The following is a 19,921-nucleotide window of genomic DNA, read 5'->3' as shown; positions in this document are numbered from 1 at the left end:
TTCACTCACTGATTTCCTCACTTCATTCTTAAATTTATTTCCTTAATTTCTTCCTCCTCCCACCAGGAAACTAACCCATCTGGGCTGCACGTCCCTGCATCCATGTCTCGGCTGGGTATGAAAATGGCCAGGGGACTGGAGCCAAACAAAAACTCCACAAACACAAAAAAAGCAAGTTAGTGGTTTGGGAGCATAGCAACCTCCATCCATTTTTAAGAATAGTAAGTAGCTGGTAAAAACAAGAGTCATTTACTCTTGTGCAACCCCACTGCAGAGTTTTATTGTAGTATTCCCTGCTAAGGGTGAGGGGTTTTAATAATGCCTCTGGAGGCTGCCGATTCATCAGGTTTCATCACCAAATCAAAAGTCACACAAAGTGCTTCTGCTACTGTTCATGAAATACATGCAGAGCTTTTCTAGTAAGAAATAATGTAAGAGAATCTAATTTACTTCGGCAGAAAACACACAGGAAATGTAACACATTAGAACATTCAGCTTCTAAGCTGTCTGAGCTTCCCAAAACCCGTTTAAGTACACTGGAGCAAAACTATTCCAAAATTATATTCCAGTATTTACCACTGAAGTATGCAAAAGTTTGCTTGTTTGAACTTTTTGCACAATATTAAAATATTTTATTGAAATCATAACAATTTAAAACATATAATCCGTTGCTGTTTAGTTTTAGCATTCGCTGAAGAGGATGATGTTAACAGAAGCGTTCACACAGCTGCATGCAAATGTTTGCATTATATCCCGCTTCTAAAATTTGCTCTGTACTATCTTTTTTTGAATGTTCAGGAGAACATATTATTTGGGGTTTTTTTGAAAACTACATGGAATTTATAGTTTCAATTTCAGCTGAATGTATACTGCAAAAAAATTGCCCTGTGGTCCACAGCAAAGTAACTCTGAACACAGCAGAATACGCCGCTGCACTGGCTGGTTACACCTTCCCCGACAGCTTGAAATATCGAACCAGGTATTAAATGCAACTTTAAGCGCTAGACCTATGCCCAGCTGCCTATACACTACATGATGGCCCCCACCCCTGCCTTTTCCACCCTGCATTGTATCTATAATTCAGATTTTTAAAATAAATACGGCTATTTGAATTTCTTTCAGCCCAAGTCCAATTCTCATTTACTCGTAATTTTGTTAAACTGTGCCTTATCTATGTGCTTCTGGATGCTCACAGTTCCTCATTTTATTTCTCTCAATGATTTTTCAGACGATTTGGTGCAAAAAAAAGAGACAATTTTAAAATTACTTTTCTTCAAACAATACCTGTGCTTTCATTGCTATCAAAATTTAGGATGAGGACCTTTACATTCAATGTTATTAAATACAATGAAAGTGCCACACATTTTATGACGTTTTACTTTTAAAATGAAGAAAACCTGCTACCATTACTCATTTAAATAATGTCAGCTGACAGGTAAGATTTAAAAGCTCACTAAGATTTTAAGTAGATTATTTTTTTCCAAGATACAGTAAAGACTGACTCAAATGGAAGTAGGACCTCGCCACTTATTCCAAGAATTCAAAAAGATCATATAGCTGGGATGGAGAACGACAGTTACTATTTCCAGAAATACAATAAGCTTTGGTCAAACCCTCTGGGGTGTCTTTTTTTTGTTTTTAATGTTGAGAAAACAGATTTACTTATATAGCTTACATCGTAGGATAAGTCTTCCAAAGCTTATGAGAGTCCCAATTATGACTTGTTTATGGTACACAAGTTATATTTTTGTGGTTAAAAGTGCTGAGTAAAAAAAACCCAAACCAAAAAAAACAGGAAAAATAGGCAAATGATTCATTGGAAACAAATCTAGATGTGCCTTATTACAAACGGTTAGCACAAAGTAAAATTTTCAGGAGCATAACTCTGACCATTAGATAGTGAAATACAAAACAGTTCATTAATGCCACGGATTCTTGCACAGATTGCCTATAAAAGGTAATGTAGCTGAATTATGAATCATTTAATTCAATAACAATTTCTTTGCATATGTCCAGGTTTCAAGAAGCCTATAAATATGCATCACATATCTGTCAGTTCATTTAAAACCTCTATTTTTTTTTTTTCCTTCTCTTTTTCAGAAGTACAGCTAGACCCAAGGCATAAATGAGGGAAACAGCAGGCTGCAGCCAAACTAATCTAACACACAAAAAGCTACGCTGACTTGTATTTACTAAATTACCAGCTTATATTATGAGAAAAACTTTACTTTAGTTCTAAGTGCTCTGTTTCTTGGAAATTTAAATACTTTCTGTTGGCAGAAAGATTGCTTTTCTTGTTGTTCTGTAAACTGAAGCTGGATCCTAGAAATACGTGAAATATGAGCTACCAAAAGACTTTGCTTTGTTCCAGAGTTGTATTTATTGCCAGCAGAAAAGTTAGGAACGGAATGAGAATATGCTTAAACTCTGGGTGCATGAATTTGCCAGCGTCTCAAAAAAAGCACCAAATTTTCCGGGATGCTACCAAATTCTAGTGAAGGTCCTCACGGTACTTCTTTGCAACAGTATATCATTCCAAATAAAAATCAGGTTATTAAATTATTCAAACCTATTCTCAGATTCCACGGACTCAAATTGTGTGTCAAGACACCTTCTGGAAGTAAAACTGCTTTTAATTTCCATTATGAACAAAGTTTCCCAAATATTAGGCAGAGACAAGGACAGGATTCTTGCTGATCACAAGGGAACTAGTACACTTAAGACTTCATACAGAAGGATTGGGAATTATCAAGTGGAGCGACATAATTGTGTTATAAGCAAGCGAAAATATCCCAACGAACTGAAAAGGACAGGGATCGAGTCTCTCCCTTTTCAGTCCAATTCAGTGAACACTGTGGGTTCTTTTCTTACAGCAGCAAAAAGCAATGCACAAAAACGATTAAAAAAATCAATTTAGTGTGATGAAGTACCACTTAACAGTAATTACAAGTGGCTACTGCTCAAGAGCTCCTTCTTCCTACTTTTTCCTTATCTTCTAAAGTTAATCTCATCTCCTGCAATCCTGGTGGCACAGTAAAGTTAACACTAGAGCACCCACTGGGATGGGGATCAGAGATTTTGGTTGATCGTTTGATACAATCGCTCAGTGTAAGGCACACTTTTAACTTAAGAAATGCAGTCTGTAAGAAAGACGACAATAGTTGGGTAACAGCCATTCCGTCCCATTATTTGTCTTTCACTGAAGGCAGAAATTAGATGTTGTTCAAGAAATTTCAGATAAAGCAAGTTTTGCGTCTTATTTTTATTAAGAATGTCACCATTTTGTATACAATCACAGAATTTAACTGTGCAAATTCAACAGGCTAGAACTGACTGTGGTAAAGCATACAGAATATCTTCAACTTTGACGTCTTCAGTACCATAGATAAATTAAAGCACTGAGGCCAGCTAAAAGTATGCACAGGTTACCTCAGCTAACAATAGCAAATAGGGAAGTGATACACATTTACTATTAACTAATAACTAGGGGAAAGAACATTAAAAATAAGCAACCTGAAAGATCCAGCTTAAAGATCTCCACCTGTTGAACACTGAACTGTGTCCGTCAGAGTTAAGTAACAGATTAAGTTGGCAATTTTACTGCATGGCAATGTGACAGAACAAAAACACATGAAAGGAGGAAGAAGCCTGAGGCTGTGGATGGAACAGATTTCTATCTACTCATGGAAGCAATAAGAACCACACTACTACTACATTTACAATGATTTCCGATTCAGTAACGTACCTGCCAGCACTGAAAACAAAGCCAGGCTTTTAGAAATCCTGGTGTTTTTTAACAAATGGGTGCTTGGCTTTGCTTTCCAACCTTCTGGTACTGTCTTTTGGAGTGCAGTATGGACATTTCTCTACGGGTTCTACAAAACAATTTTGTTTTCTTTGTCTAACAAGGGCTTTTCTACAATACCAGTAACTGGAACAAAATTCAACAGCTAAATTTTCAATCTCTGTCTCGTGTATGTATCTTTATGACCACATTCCATCATATACAGCAAACATTGTGACAGGATTGTCAGAACTTTTTTCACAAACAATTACAAATACTTTATGGAATCTTTCCCTTTAAGGATTTGCTTCTCAGGATATGCTGAAATTGCTATATGAATGTTTTCAACAATTGTTTTTAAAATCTTCAGTTTACAAAACAGCCTCCATGCAACAAAAACAATACACAGATCCTGCTACAAAGAATTTGTGAGTAAAGGCACACTGTACTAAAATAATTTAAATGCAAGTAAACCCTTTAAAATTTAGTATGAAACTTCTTTTTTATTGAAATAATGCCTTTTTATTACAGAAATATTAATACAAAAACAATGAGGACAGCATGAAGGTACTGAGAGACAGAAGCCAGTGAACAGTAGGTTTGCAGTTAAAACAAAAACCCAATAGATTGCTGCAAGCAGAGCAGAAAGTGGTTTGCTCAGAGACAATGAACTTAACTTACAGAGCTGAAGTCTGCAAACCCCAAGGAAGAGTCTTTAGAAGTTTTACTTGAAGAGGAGGGAGCAAATGGATCTTTTCCACTAAATGGGTCCCCAAACCCCTTTCTACTTTGAAAGGGGTCACTGCTGTCAGCCCCAAATGGCTGGAATGGATCATGGGGCTTGGGAAAATCTGAAGACCCAAGGTGGCTTACAGGAGTACTTTTACCTGGAAAGTTTAGGAAAAAAACAAAACAAAACAAAAAAAAACACAAACAAACAAACAAAAAAAAAACAAAAGGAGAAAAGAGAAGTTACTTACCATGGACAATGCAAACCCCTTAAATAGGAAACTGTGCTGATACACTTAGCATCATCCTTTCTTCCTGGGGTGGTTTAAAATTTAACCAAACATAATGGCATTCATTTCCCAATTCAAATAATCTCAAACAGTTGTTTTATTTACATCGATTTATTATCTTACTTACACATACTGCAATATTAATACCATCAAGATTTGAAACGATAAAACCCAATATTAAGACATTTGGTCAGAAGAATTTGACAAGTGTGACTTTAGTTAATTTTCCAGGATTAGTGACATTTCAAGTTTAAGTTTGGGATCACACAAAACCCAAAATACTTAAAAACATATATCACTAAAGAGAAATAATTAATCATGTTAAAGAGAATTGAATAGTAACTTATCTGTGACTTTACAGAATGCATACATTCTGTTTTTTTATTTCTCCTGGAACTGGTTTATCCTTCTACCACCACACGTACAAGGGAAGAGACTGATTAAGAGATCACCTTGTCCTGGGGTGCCTGCTGTGCAGCCCACCTTTTGTAGGTGGCCGCTTGTTCTTATATTCCACCCCAATAACAAATGAAATCACAGGAACTATTGCATATGCTCATAAATAATGCTTGTATCTTTTATTTGTTGCAATGGTTAATTTTTAAATCCCCTTGCAAAAAGTACTATTTCGCTAGGTCAAATAGCCGAACAGATAAATGTAAAAAAAACCAAAGATTGCTCCTAACGGGTACACAATTTGGCCTCCAGGGAAAATACTCCTTGGATGAACAGTCTGGATTATAATGTGTATTTGACAAATGATAAAGGGAAATCTTGAAACATATTTAAAAGAAAAAAAAAGTTTACAACTTCCTGCATAATCACCTGAATTACATAGCTTTATTAATGCAAATAATGTATCTTCTTTAAACATCTAGTTCTCCGAACTATAGTTTAATAGGAATCTTTTCATTTATTCACATCAGGATACACATACGAGGAAAGCACAGAGAAATGGAGTCAAAACTCCACATTTCAGAGCATGTACTTTGCATGCCTAAGACATGGCCATAGCTTTTCAGAAGGTACTTTGGTAGGAGCTCATGAATTTTATCAACTGCATATATTAAACATTATTTGCCCAAATCTGTCAAAATTCTCATTTGTCAAAGAAGAGAAATAAAGATCAGTAAACTCGTACTAAATAAATAACCCAGGCAGCAGCCTATAGTCCTCAAACTCAGCCAGGCACAGATTTACAGGGGAGCTGACGGCATCACGCAGACTCTCATCTCATTAACACTAACATCAGACCTGGGCCTCAGACAAGACGGTGACCGCCTGCAGGCACTGCGCTTCAGGGAAAACACGAAGCAAGGAAGTCCACAGCTGAACAAGCAGCAGAAAGAGGCGTAGAAAACAAGACACATGCAGTAGGAGATATACCTGCATTGGTTTAGTCTTAAGAGTGTTCAAGGGGATCGAGCCCCACAGGCAAATCTTCCATCAAGAAAAGGCTAACGGATTTAGATTTTAACCGAGATTTATATTAGACAATCTGTAGCATGTTTAAAAGTAAAGATCACTCAAGACTGCCTAGGGGACTTGTTGCATTCCATCATCATATCCGTGAGGTTTGACAAACGGTTCCTAGAAATCACACTGGTTTAGTTGCCTTGATGCTGGAGGATAAACAAGTTCACTCCAGTACTATTTTTCATGGTTCAGTACATGCTCCATCCTGGTTAACAGATGTGGCAAGGATATACAGATACCCATATCAGCAACCACATGTGGGACTTCTAAAGCCAGGCAGATCAGACCAGTGATTTGTCCTCCATGGAAGGAAGTGACAAAATATACAGGAAATACCAGCAGCATTTGCTCTCCCCACAAGCATGGACCCTCCTTCACCACAGTTTCAGACTGCCTCTCCTACCAACAGAGGCCACGTTCTGCTCTCTAAAATGGCCTGCTGCATTTACATCCTGCTCATGACCATGACCTTTAGGAGATCTCACCTTCAGTCACAGCTATGCCGTGTCAGGGGACTAAGCAAACCTGGAAGAGATGAGTAACTCAGCGTTTCGTATGTAATTCTCCAAATAAAAGAGCAAATTATTTTAAATTAAATTATTTCAAATTACAAAGAGAATTAAAGTATCTGCATTTCTATTTAAGATCCAGGCAAAACAAGAGCCTGTATTTTTTTCTCCTTCCTCTATTGCCAGGTACTAGCAAGCAAATCCCCCCTAGTACCCTTCATCCAATATTGCCCCAAACCAATTTTGATTGACAGAAGCGAAAATAACCAATTTTAAGCTGCCCTTTTCTCAGGTTAAATCCTCTGTTGCCGAAACCACTTTGTGGAATGGGTGACTGTTAATACAAAATGCAGGGTTTGCAACGTATTTGCTCTGCAGACCTGTTTTTTCTAGGTGGCCTGTTTAATGTTTTTGCACGAAGCCCCTAGTGGTTTCAGGATGCATACAAAGAGCATCGGGGTTTCTCGTGCTTCATCTTCACAACAGATCAAAGAATAACGTTGCTGTAGAGGAAATGTCATAATGAATACTAGAGTTACTGCTAATAATAATTAAAATTTTCGGTTTATGTCCCGAGTGTAATTCTCTTCAGGTTTTTTAAATATGTTCTAGAAGAGGGCTATAATTTTGTTATTTTGAAGAACAGGTGAAAAATCAGGTTTACTCCTTGCAGAGCAGTTTTAAGGGCAGTGCCCATGCTGAATATGCCAGTCCTGGCACTCACGACAGGAGTCCTCAACGAGCTCTCTTTCACTACACTTTGAACATTGCTCATAGTTTGTTTTATCCTGCCACGCTCAGCAAACATGGTTTTGAGGCCTGGCAGAAGTTTGGTTGGTTCAGTTAGATGTTCAAGTTTACTCATTTATTAGCCACAACCTAGTTACGACGACACCAGAATTCTCTTTCTGACATCCTTGCTGGCTTACACCAGGTGTGAGTCTCCCAGTGCAATTAAGTGTCTACTGAGGTACACAAAGATTTTTGTATTCCCATGTGTAGTATGTCAAGAACGTGAAGCAAAAATACCCAAACCACATTAAAAAGTCACCAACTGAACCGAAGTACATTGGTAAAACTGTAATATTGCAAAATATACTCTTAGTAGTAACTGAGATTGCATTAATCCTGCATTCACTGGAAAATGTTACATTTTTACATGATACTGCTCATCGTTTTTGAGGTATGGCAGTGCAGAAGTGCAGGCAAACAGTTGTAACCCTGACTTATTTGATTTTTCTGCTAATAGTTTCAGGGGAAAAAAGTTCAGAAAAAAGCAAAACAGGTCCTATTCTGAAACCACAGCAGTTTCAGCAGTTACCCAAGTGGTGCACCCAAACCACACCGAGGACTCACTTCAGCAAAAAGAGATGATGAACAAAATGGTTTACCACAGTAAATGCTGTTAACTTATAGTGAACTCCACCCATACGAAGGGTTTATCTAATTTCATATCCCACAGCAAACTTTAGGGTTAGATCTATAGTTCAAGGCAAATACAATCTCCCTGGTAGAATGCAATTACAGAATTTATCTTACTGAATTACAAGACACTGATGATGAAACAATGAAGTGAAACATGTATAGTTTTGTCTGTGTTTCAGCAATGGTCCTAACTTTCTGCTTGGAAGTGTATCTTACTGATTTATAAGCAGCAGCACGTTTTCATGTGTTTGAAGACTGGATTATACATGCTCACAGGCAAACAGGGCAGAGCTGAGATGACACGACTTTAAACTCTCACTATACAAAGTAGTCCTTTTCAGGAAACTTTCTCAAGTGAAAAATATGCTTTTAAGAAGTCAGAGTCGTGCTACGTAGGATAAGCAGTGATAGTGTGACTGAAGTCTGTACCTGTAATTATATTTGAACACGTAATACCAAATGCCAGGGTTAGTACCCCTCATGTCTTCTATATGCCAGAGGAAGTGTTACTCTAGAGAACTTTGGAGACTGTGCAGCACGTAAGGTGCCTCCCAGCACATCTTTCTCTTGGCACTTCACCAAATTTATGTATCATTCCTAACTTACTCAGCATGTTTTTCACCACACTGGTAAATTATCCAGCTCTTCCACTGGTGCAGAATAAAACTTTCATAAACCGTGAACTTCAGGAACTTACAGAAAAGTTACTACTACTTTACAAAATGTGCTTGAAGGTTAGTAAAATTAAAACCAGTTTTCTACAGAATCCTCAAAGGTATTTGTCCTCAACAGGGGCTGTTTCTGCACTGTATTTCAAATGCAACCGTTTGCAATAAAGCTCTTTGCACAAAATCACAGTATGTATTTTTAGTAACAGAAGGAAGAATTTTTCCTATGCAAAACCCCCACGAAACTGTTTTTGCTTAATATTTGCAAAATTTGCACCTTGAGCTAGCCTGTAACTCTGCAAACCTTAGCTTAAGAGAAATATTCTGAAAACGACAAACTTCTTGAAAGGTCAGGTTAGAGAAATCGTTATACCTTCAGCCTCACAATCTGTTCTGAAACGGATTCTGAACAATCTCTCTTAACAATCGTTACTGAAATATCTTTACTGTGAGAGATCAGCATAAACAACAGAATCAAAGCGTGAATGGAATTTTTAGTTTGTGGCTGGGCAGGTGCTCCACCCATGAGTCATTTATCCTACACAACAAGGGATGCCTGTGTTCTAATGCAACTGTCAGGTCTTCTAGAAGGCATGAAAAAAATAAAAAGAAGTCTTCCTGTCAGTCACAAACTTTGAGGCTGAATTTTTCACTCTCGGCTGCAGATGAGGAAAAAATAAAGGTAAACAGGCACTGTGTTACTTGTGAATAACCCTGGGTACTCAAGAAGCTCTAAGGAAACAGGTGTGTGGTACCGCTCAGAAATAAACATGACAGTCCTGTGATCATACAATGAGTAAAGAAGAGAACTCCATACTCTCCTCTAGACCAAATGGTTGATCCCCACAACTTGAATATGCCCATGCAAATAAATGCAAGGGAAGGATTTTAATTTTTTTCCTGATTGCTTAATGTAATTCTTTCTTTTGTTCATAACTCCCGGTTATATCTGTTACACCTAACATGGCTTCTTTCTTCTTAAAATTATCTCACTAAATACACACAAATTTCTGTGCGAATTCGTACACTGGTGACATTGTACATGGTGCAGGCCAAAAAGAATAGCCACAAAAATGTGATGTGTTAAAATACTAAGTATTCATAAGGCAGCATTTTCTTTCAAGAAACGAAATCAGTAAGTGCACACAACAAAGCATTCAGGTTTTGGTTTGCACTTTTTTTTTTTTTTTAAGACAGACACTGAACAAACTGTGAAGTCTTAATTTTCATCTAACCAAGACACTGGAAACACAGCACAGGCAAACACTACTGAAACAACATTTGTATGGCCAAGTCAAAAAGCAGCAAAGATCTATGCTCTTTTTTCCTCACTGACAGTAGTCAACGTGAGGTCAATGGGAGCTGAGGGTGCTCTTGTACTGCTTTATAGATGAAAAATAAGTCTAAAATGGTAAAAACAGTCAAACCATAAAATGCCTTAGATTTAGAGAAGTGACACATATGAAAAAGAACTATATTTATCATTGACATAAAGGAGGAGGAAGCATTAAATACAAAGGAAGACAGCAGCAGAACAGGGCTGTACAAACACTGCCTTTCCGTGAGCTGCTTGCACTGCCCTTCTGATTCGTGCAAGCATAGGGGTGGCAGACAGCATCAAGTATCTGGTCATGTGCAGTAGTAGTAAAAGGCATCTAAAATGGTTCAAGGGCTGCAAAAGACATCCCACAGAGTCTAACTAGAGCTTCTACTTAGACAATCCAGGCCCAGGTAATCCTGAAATATGTGTGCATAGCCCACCTGGGCACCCACTCACTAAAGCTCTAAAGTTCAATTGCCTTCAGAATATTTTCTTTCAGTATACATTCTTAGCCATGAGCACTTAGTGGGCAAATCTATCTTAAATTCACCCTCCAAGGTCCATGCACCATATGAACAGAATGGAAAGCTGCTCTATGAGTTGGCTGTCAGTTTTTCTTGCATTTCTAGCTGCTTTGGGGCTGACAACAATCTTCAGCAACCACACTTGTGAGGAAAGGGCAACGCACCCTCACCCAAAACTACAGAGTTATTTGTGTAGGTGAGGGATTACAACATGCTAAAAGAGTTTTCAGGTTAGTTCAATAAGATATTAAGGACCTGGAGATCTTAATAGATCTTAAAGCCCTGCCCCCTTTTCATGTTTTTAAGCCATCAACAGGTTGAGATATCATTTCTGCCAACTGGCAAGATGAAACAATCAGGACTTCATCACTTGCTTAAGTCAGTAGAGGCCTTTTCTGACTTCATTGGTGGGGCAGCAAAATACATCTAGCAGATTTGCAGTTTGTGTTTTGGTAAAAATACTGGACCCCAACACCTTGGCTGGTTAAATTTGCTATCAATATCATCATCACTATAATTTGGTAATAATTTCTAGTCACCCAATAAATACTGTGCAAACCTTTGTGCTCGCACTGAGGTCTGCCCGGGCTCCACACAAGCCAGACGTCTCTGAGGGAACAGAGTCACACTTCCTAATTTGAGGCAGGCTGGTCAGTCCCCTGTCTTCTCAACACTTTTTCCAATATTTTTTGACCTTTCAGAACCCCTACCAGTCATAAAAACTATGTGAGAACGGAATTGAAGTCCTTCACTCAAAGACAAAGGTGTTAACCACTGCATCTGAAATGCCAGTTTATAAATTCAGTTGCCATCATACATCAGAGCTACAAAGAACAAATGGACCAGAAAAAAAAAGCCAAAGTTCTTTGACAAACTCACTGTGTGCAGTCTGGAGTAATGATTTCCCAATATAACTTATTTTACTACCTGATTGCAAATAGCAGCTGCATAAACCCACTCATTTCTTATATGGGATAAATTCAATGTGTAGTCCTTTGAATTCCAAGTTGTGTGATATTTTTCTGCTATTTATGTATTGGCACCCCAAAGAAACACTGAATTTTTAAAAGTACATTAGCATGGAAGAAGTTCACTATTAGTACAATATTCATCACCTCTATTAGAAACTAATATACAATGCATTTAAGAAATTATAACATTTACACAGGCTAAAGGAAGCTAGAGTGATAAATAATTGGTTTTATTAAATAATCATTGCAAGAAGAAAGCACACTCAAATTGGAAAGTATGTTTTCTTCCTGCGTGTTTAGGACTTTAATATTCTTCAAGGTTAAAAAGGTCAAAACCACTATAAGCAAGCAATAAAAATTTAGAAGAGGTTGAAGGTTACACACTGGTTAGTGGTGAAGGTTCTTCCACTAATATCACTGGTTAACAGTACTGTTATAACCGCAATGTGGAATGCATGGTGCTGCATTTAAAGGAAGTGGTAAGGGTGGGGCAAAAGCAGTAGGTCCCACGATCAAAGCACTAGAGCATTGAATTTTACTTATAACCCAATCACTGACACCCACACAGCAACTTCCTGTACTTTAAAAAAAAAAAAAAAAAGAAGAAAAAAATCTGTTTCTCTCTTTTTGTAATCAACAACTTTTACCTAGAAACTAGTTAGCGGTGAACTCTGACTGATTTCAATCTGCAGCTCACGGCAGAAAACATAATTGTTAACCTGTGAGAACCTGTAAAAAACCATTTTAACTGACAGGTTTCACAGTGTATCAGCTCTTTCAGACTTTTTCAATTCTTAATTACACGAAAGTCCTACAGAATCCAAGAACTAGTGTAAGAAATAAAACGCAACCCTCAGTTCAGTAGTGCTGAACACTACAGGTAATCCCCTATGACAAAATACATCTACAAGACTTAGCTATGCTTTAGGACAGCTTGAGAGAAAAATCTGCACTGAAATTTAGATCCTTGTAACAGGCACCTTTGCTTAAGCATGTCAACATACTCTATTATTATCTTTGTTAATGTAAGTAATTAATACTGTCTTGCTTTCCATTTATCGTAGCCCATTATGCAAAGCTCGGGCTTGTTTATACCGGGATAATTCTTGGTGCTTTTTGAGCATTATTCAAGACACAGCATCAATAAATATAGAGAACCTTCCACTTCTCTCCGAGGAAACGTTCAAGTTCTCCAGTACCACCTGGTGAACATCAAATGACTTCAGCCAAGTCCCAGAGGACCTGTACGATACGAAACCTAATGTCCATTAGGAACTTCATGGACTATGAACACATTCCTGAAGAGAAAGAACATGCACATACTCCCCTGGGGATTTTTATTAGAACAGGCTAGTCAGAAGAGCTAAAGAGCTTTTTCTTAAATGATCTTTCTCAACCTAAAAAGAATCTTAAACCAGGTAAGGGACAAAGATAGCGATTTTTCAAATCTTTTCATGTAACAGATAAGTTGGAGCTTTGATGTATGCTGGTACCCAGGCTCGCTGCTTCTGAAACACCTTCTTGCCATTCTCTGTTTTTATTCACTGATTTATTAGCCTTCCTCCAATTCTCTTTAAAGATTCCGCACCTTACCTTTTAACACTTATATTGAAAAAACACAAAAGATCATTTAATCAGAAAAACAAACATACCAAGTTTCTCTTGGACCAAGCAAGAATCAGTTTAAGACCCTCTAACATCTAAAAGATCTTGAAAGGCTTCAGTTCAAAAAGGAGTGACAAAAAAGGAAAATGATTTATGAAGAACAGAACAAGTGTAAGCCTGAGATTCAGCCTAAGATACAACTTTAAGGAAATAATTTCATGATTGTCATCCCCTCTCTTAACCTTAGTTTTTGAGAAGGGAAAGATATGGATCTCAAGGGTGTCTAATCCATGCCACACAGTAAGTGTTTGCCTATCCTTGCCAGATAGTAACAACCACAGTCAGCTGTGAACTGAAGTATCTGCTAACAGTCAGCAGATTGTAGCTGCTTCTCAGTGTCCAAGCTTTGAAAAAATACCAAACACCAACTAAAACCAAACATACAAACCAAAACAACCAACCAGTCTTCACTTTACGAGCAGCCAGCAAACAGGTCAGGATTTATAAGGCCAGACAATGATTACCCACTGCAATCCCGCTGCTGACAAAGCTGGCAGTAGCAGAAAGGTTCCCTTCAGCACAGTATGAAGACTGTCTCCAGAGCCATTATATGAGAGCAGCTAATCTGAACTACATATTCCTTTTAGAGGTTTTTCCAGGTACATCTGAAGGCCTTTTGACCCGACCTTCATTAAATGGTAAACAGAGGCTATGTCTGAGTGTTTCCCCGACCCTGTGTTCAGTTCCAAAGGTTTGCTCTGCCTTCGTCTTTGTGAAGAAAGAAGACCTGATGCACAACTCCTCATTCATCTGGACAAAAAACATAGGCATGTGGGCAAGACGACAACTGTGGCACGCTTTGGCCGCACCCTGATCGGCCAGGACACCCTGCAATACCTCGATGGATCGATCGGATACTGCTTGCAAGTCACGTAACTCCTAAAAAACTTTGCATATTGAAAAGCACCGAATCGGGAACAATCCCTGGTGGATTTTGATAGTTTCCCTTACCAACAGCTACTTGGGAAATCAGACAGCTTTCAATGCTCTGCAAAATATATTAGTATTTACTACTTGACTGTAGAGTGTTGAGGACAAGTAAAAGTTTACATTAGATCTTCATTGCACCTGCCTAACAAAATGCAAGCAAACCATACCAGTGCTTTTCAATACTAAATATGCCCCCCAACAGAAATAAGAGTTTTACTAAAGAGAGTACAAACTGGGAAGAGAAAGGCAAACTATAGATTCGTCTGGTAATAACTAGCATTTATTCATCCTTCAGCAAGATCTTTATCACCTACTTGTTTTTTAATTAAACAGACCAATGAGAAAGGTAAGAAACAACGGAAGTTTCTTGTCTGTTGTTTGTTTTCTGAGCAGCGTTCCCATTTCTAACACACACTTGCATGCCTGTATCTCTTACTAGAATCGCAGTATATTACTATATAATTTCTCATGCTTTAAGTAACCACTGAAGATTGCCTTAGTTGTGGAAGGAAGGGAGGAGTATAACTGCATAAGCACATGAGGCTCATTTGCTTTAAAAAAAACCCTGCTTTGTTTCCTCCTTAGTCTATTTTATCATAACAACATTTGCTTTTGGTAGAGCAGCGGAACCTTACAAATATTGTGTCTCCCATGAAGAGGGGAAGGTACATATTTAAACAGTTTTTGAAAGACTGATTAAAGGCTGAGTGCACACGTCTAAACTCAAAACAATTTATTAAAGGTAAATGTCCTCCAAAATTCCTCAGTATTTACAAAAGAGGGAATGAAAAGACATAAATCCAAAAAACCCCATGTACGTGAGCTAGTCCTATGGCACGTATTTCTCATCTTTGCTGCTATTATCACACTGTATTTGCTAGGAATAATCACGTTTCGAACAAGAAATAGAAAAAAACCACATGAAAGACATAATACAGGTATATTTAGTATTTGTTTGACTCATCCAACTTTATATAGGCCCTTTAAACACTAAATTATTTTATGTAGACATTTCTTAAAAAGCAAAAGATGGCCACTTACATACCTTCCTTGAAAACCAAGTAAATAAAGAAAGCCGACACCATTCACAATGTCAAATAAAATTACCTTCAGCTTTTACTCGTTTGTGTCCTATTAGTTGATACTTGTCACTGTTACATATTATGGGTTTTTTAACTTACTAAAGCCTCTCTAGTGCCTCAATAGTAGAAAATAGTCACACAACGCAAGCATGGAACAAACTGCTTCAAGAACTTTTCCACACTCCTAGAGCATTTCCTGACAAATTTTCATCAATACTCACCTAGACAGAACCTCATTATTTGATTTCAGGGTTTTAGTGTGCATCACCATCTCTTGAGCAATAAAATCAGAGTAATAGCAACAAACTAATGCTGCAGCAATGGCCTGCTTATAAGTCTACTCTATTAAATAATTTTTTCCAAACCTTGGATCCATCTATGGGATAGTTAATGACATCTTCAGGATAGCCTGGTAATAGAAAGCACTTTTCACATTATCCAAGGAGCTAGTTTGAGCAAAACTGGTTTGCAAAACCAGCCAGATCAACAGTACCTGTTATAAACAGGATGGGTGCAGGGTACATGCTTTGCTCTGAAATGCAAGAGCAGAAAGGTAGCCAATCCACATATTTAGACATGGAGACATTAATAATGGATCTGTTTTCTTTGTGTTATGCTTCCTGACACTGTCAGTGGATACATCAGAATACTAGATGTTGACACACATGTCTGGTGGAAAATAATAAAATAATAATAATAATTAAAAAAATAATAAAAAAGAAGAAGCTTGGATTTTTTCCTCACAGTATTTCTAATACTGTCAGAATTCTTAAGTCAGAACTCTTATTCTTGAGATACTTCTTGAACTGTACTGTCCTGATAAGAAAGTGAAGCATGTTAGCTATTACTACGTTCCCTCCCATACAGTTTTCCCATTGCATTATGAATTAATTGACAAATTGAGGAGCTATCTCCACCAGAGCAGCAATAATACATAGAATTGTCATGAGACATAAACATTCATCATATCATTCATGAACAGAATCCAGCTTTTTTTGTTGTTGTTGAGCCAACTGCTAGTATTAACTGAACTACACCACTGTTGTTAAAAGGAGACTTGAAACTAACAGCTCTAAGTGGCTTCAGTTCTTAAAACAGTTTCACTGGTCTCTGAATATTTTGAAAATCAACACCATGGAGGGCAAACAAGTAGAAGTTGAATCTCTATGAAAAGAGATCTTATTTTCAATGCAGGAGATTCATACATTTCTAAGAGAGTTTCTATACATAATGGACTTGAGGCAGGAACAAGCCATATATTCAGAAAGTGTTTCATATTTAATTAATGCAACAATGCATGAATACAAAAATGATCAGACCTCAACAGATAAGGACAGGTCTAGCTAGCCCTGTACCCTGTTCTTGTTAGTATCTTGTGGCAGATGCCTCAGGAAGAACATCAAAACAAGGTAAAGATGCAGCCATATTTCAGACTACCTTGCAGGCACTGAGCAACACAGGAGCCATGGGGAGTACTTTGGCTAGACCCTGTTACCCCTGTTAGATTTTTATTCTAAGCATTATCTATTTCTTATTTAAGCCCATTTAAACTTTTTTGCACTCACCATATTCTCTGGGAAAAAAAAAAAAAGAAAAATAGAGTATCGTATAACAACAAACCTTTGTTTATTTTGAAGGTGTCATTTACTAATCTCATTTTTTCCCTACTTGGAAAATAAATTCCTCCCCCCCACCCCCATTTTTCCCCACCACAAGTGATTTTACAGATCTGTCACATCACTCCCTAATCATCTGTTTTCTAGTCTGAAGAGTTCCAGTCTGGTTTACTGAGAATTTCTGCCAATTTACCAATAATCCCATACCTTCCTCCACGGTTGAAATACAAGATCATGAGATAGAAGACTGACAACCTGTCCTTATGTTCAATATAATACAGAAAATTGGGGGAACTGGCTATTAAAGAAAGAAAACCTCCTTACCACTGGGTGGCTTGGGTCGTGGAGGGACATTTTTCTTCGGTGGTAATGCTGGTGTGTCTGATTTGCTTTTGAAAGGGTCATCTGAGAATCCCATCCCTCCAAAAGAGGAGGCAAAGGGGTCTGAAGCTACTGACTACATGAGGCAAAAGGAAAGGAAAAGAAGGTAAGCACATTGTTGAATATCTTGTTTCATGAAAGCTGCAAGTTAACTCAAGTAAAAGCATTAACTTCAAAAAATGAGGACAGATTTACAGAGTTATGTCAGTGGTGTAAGAGGCTAACGCCTTCTGACAGAGGTGCTAGGATTGCATTAACATTCAAAAGTACTTATGCTCTTAATCACTTAAGTACTTCTAGAACTTTTAGTCCTGGCAAAAAGCTGATGAGAAAAAGAAAAGGAAGTAAAACTCTGCTTTGTACTATTTGGCAATGAATGGCAATACTAATCTGGCCTTCGCTCTGATAAACAGAACCATGACAGAAACTGGAAAAACATGGTAGACTGCAGAATGGATAGCTTTTTTCCAAGCTTTACTTAAGTTACACACAGCTATTTGTCTTTTTTGTAAAAGTTCAGGGAAAACTCCGTAATATTTTTTAACATTTCCTATATTCAGCTAGCTCTTGCGAGCGACTCTCCTACTGATTAAAAAAGGCACAAAAATTATGCCACGCAGAGACATTTATCATCCTGAAATGAAGAAAGAGGAATTTTGTAGGCAAAGCTACTGCACGCAGTAGGACCTTTGCTAAAACTCCTAACTCAAGCCAAACATCAATATTTGTAAGGACTGTTGCCACCTAGTGGAGAGCTAAAACCCCCACAAAAACCAGTAAGAAATGTTCGGGAAAAAAAAATACAAGAAGTTTAATCAGTCAAAGCGATATGATTATCTGATTATCTATTTTCTGGTCAACATTTACTCTACAGTGTTCAAGTGCTATTGTGGAACTAAATGTAAAAATTTGGGCGACTGATGTCAACTGTAAATTCCAAACTCCATCTCAGAAAACAGCAGAGTGTGACTGGTCCAGCTGAGGAGGTAAGGACCTAGGTCTATTTGAAATGCCCTATATATTCAGTTTACACTAAGAAACCAAGGAAACAGCAACTCTGTTAAGAGCTATGAAATGTCAGCACACTGTTTCCCACCTTCCTCTGGTTCTATGTACTTACAGCAAAGTTTAAGAGACAAGTCAGGATACTATGAGAGATGAAGTGTCCAAGAAGTAGACTCCGGGACTTAGAGGAAGGTTGGACACTGAAATTTATTAATACCTGGAACAACTACCTTTTCTTACAAATAAGAACTGTAAGTTATTTCTTTTGCTCCTCTGGTATTTGAAAATGCTTGTGAAAAGTTGATTTTTCCCTGCTGAATCTACTGGTCTCGGAAAGACTTTGCAATATCTGAGATGGATGGAAAATGCTTTGCTAAGAAACTGGTGAGGTTGATCGGAAAAAAAAAAAAAAAACACAAGCTAACAAAAGTGGGTTGTCAGCTGAAAAGTTACAATCATCTCACACCTTTAAAAAAAAGTATCTGTACGTGTATTTTTAAAAAGACAGTTGCTTTCCTTGTAACCTTTACCTTTGACATCTGACTGAAGTCTGCAAATCCCTCACCACTACTGAAAGCACCACTTCCAAATGGATCCAGTGTTCCAAATGGATCTGAAACAGATACAGGGAAATCAAAGAAAAAAGTTATTTAAAATAATATGTAAGAATTATGAGGAATGTTTGGTGCAATGAAGTACAAAACTAGGCAGACGATTAAAACACTTGCATTTTGACCTGGCGTGAGATGTTAAAAGAGAATTCTATAAAACGATAGGTTTTTCTACTGGTTGTTTGGACGGCGGGGAAAAAAAAAGAAAAAGAAAAAAGAGAGGTATATAATGTACATGAAGACTTATTCTTCATAATCCATAACAGGACCACACTGATATTTGCCAACAGTTCACAAGACACCTTTATTCTCAACTTTAACATTTGATTCTTCTTTCATAAAGAGATACCTCCTTATTCAACTGCAGGAGTAAAGTTTTTCTTCTTACCTGGACCTTTTGAAGAGACACTGGAAGACGTAAAAGGGTCACTGCTTTCAAAAGGGTCAGGCTAAATAAGAACAGATATACATAATTATTGTTCTGCTGTGCACTTTTTATGTGTATCAAAGTCTCTTGCTTTAAGACAAATCATCTCCAATTTCAGACCACTCTGTAGGATAAAATTGACTGATTATATGAAATGTGCATTATTAGTGCATCTGGCTATTGACAGCACTGAACAGAACACCAAGCACCTACAGGGGAAACACATTCAAATGAAAAGCGGATCATGCTGAAATACAAGCAATATTAGTTACCAGGGCAAAATAAGAAATTACACCCAGAAGTGCTCAGTCTTTAAGCAACAGAAACTGAATATTCAGGTCAGGCATTTACATTATTATTAATTCAGAGAGTTTGTATATCGATTCTTTTTAAACAGATGCTGTTTACAGTTGCTCTTCAGTTTGAGAAGTCTGCTGTTATCCAAATACAAACCTATACTGCAAGACTTAAACGAACCTCCCACTGACTGACACTGGAATATTGTTC

At 37.6% G+C, this 19,921-nt stretch overlaps 1 protein-coding gene across 9 annotated transcripts in view; it reads right to left on the bottom strand.

Annotated features, from left to right (window-relative positions):
* Window positions 1–19,921, bottom strand: part of EPS15L1 (epidermal growth factor receptor pathway substrate 15 like 1) — a 47,062-nt gene that overhangs the window by 5,742 nt on the left and 21,399 nt on the right. For 8 of the 9 annotated variants that reach the window (XM_064469791.1, XM_064469787.1, XM_064469789.1 and 5 more), the window contains 4 exons: window positions 19,376–19,436; window positions 18,907–18,989; window positions 17,315–17,447; window positions 4,466–4,671 (listed from right to left, as the gene is read on the bottom strand). In XM_064469791.1, coding sequence (XP_064325861.1) covers window positions 4,466–4,671; window positions 17,315–17,447; window positions 18,907–18,989; window positions 19,376–19,436 — 483 coding nt within the window. The remainder of the gene's footprint in view (window positions 1–4,465; window positions 4,672–17,314; window positions 17,448–18,906; window positions 18,990–19,375; window positions 19,437–19,921) is intronic. The other variant, XM_064469793.1, reaches the window with a different exon arrangement.

Source organism: Phalacrocorax carbo, chromosome 19, assembly GCF_963921805.1.
Source record: "Phalacrocorax carbo chromosome 19, bPhaCar2.1, whole genome shotgun sequence".
Lineage (NCBI taxonomy): Eukaryota > Metazoa > Chordata > Aves > Suliformes > Phalacrocoracidae > Phalacrocorax > Phalacrocorax carbo.
Note: the sequence above shows the minus strand (reverse complement) of the source record. Positions and strands in the feature narration are given on the sequence as shown.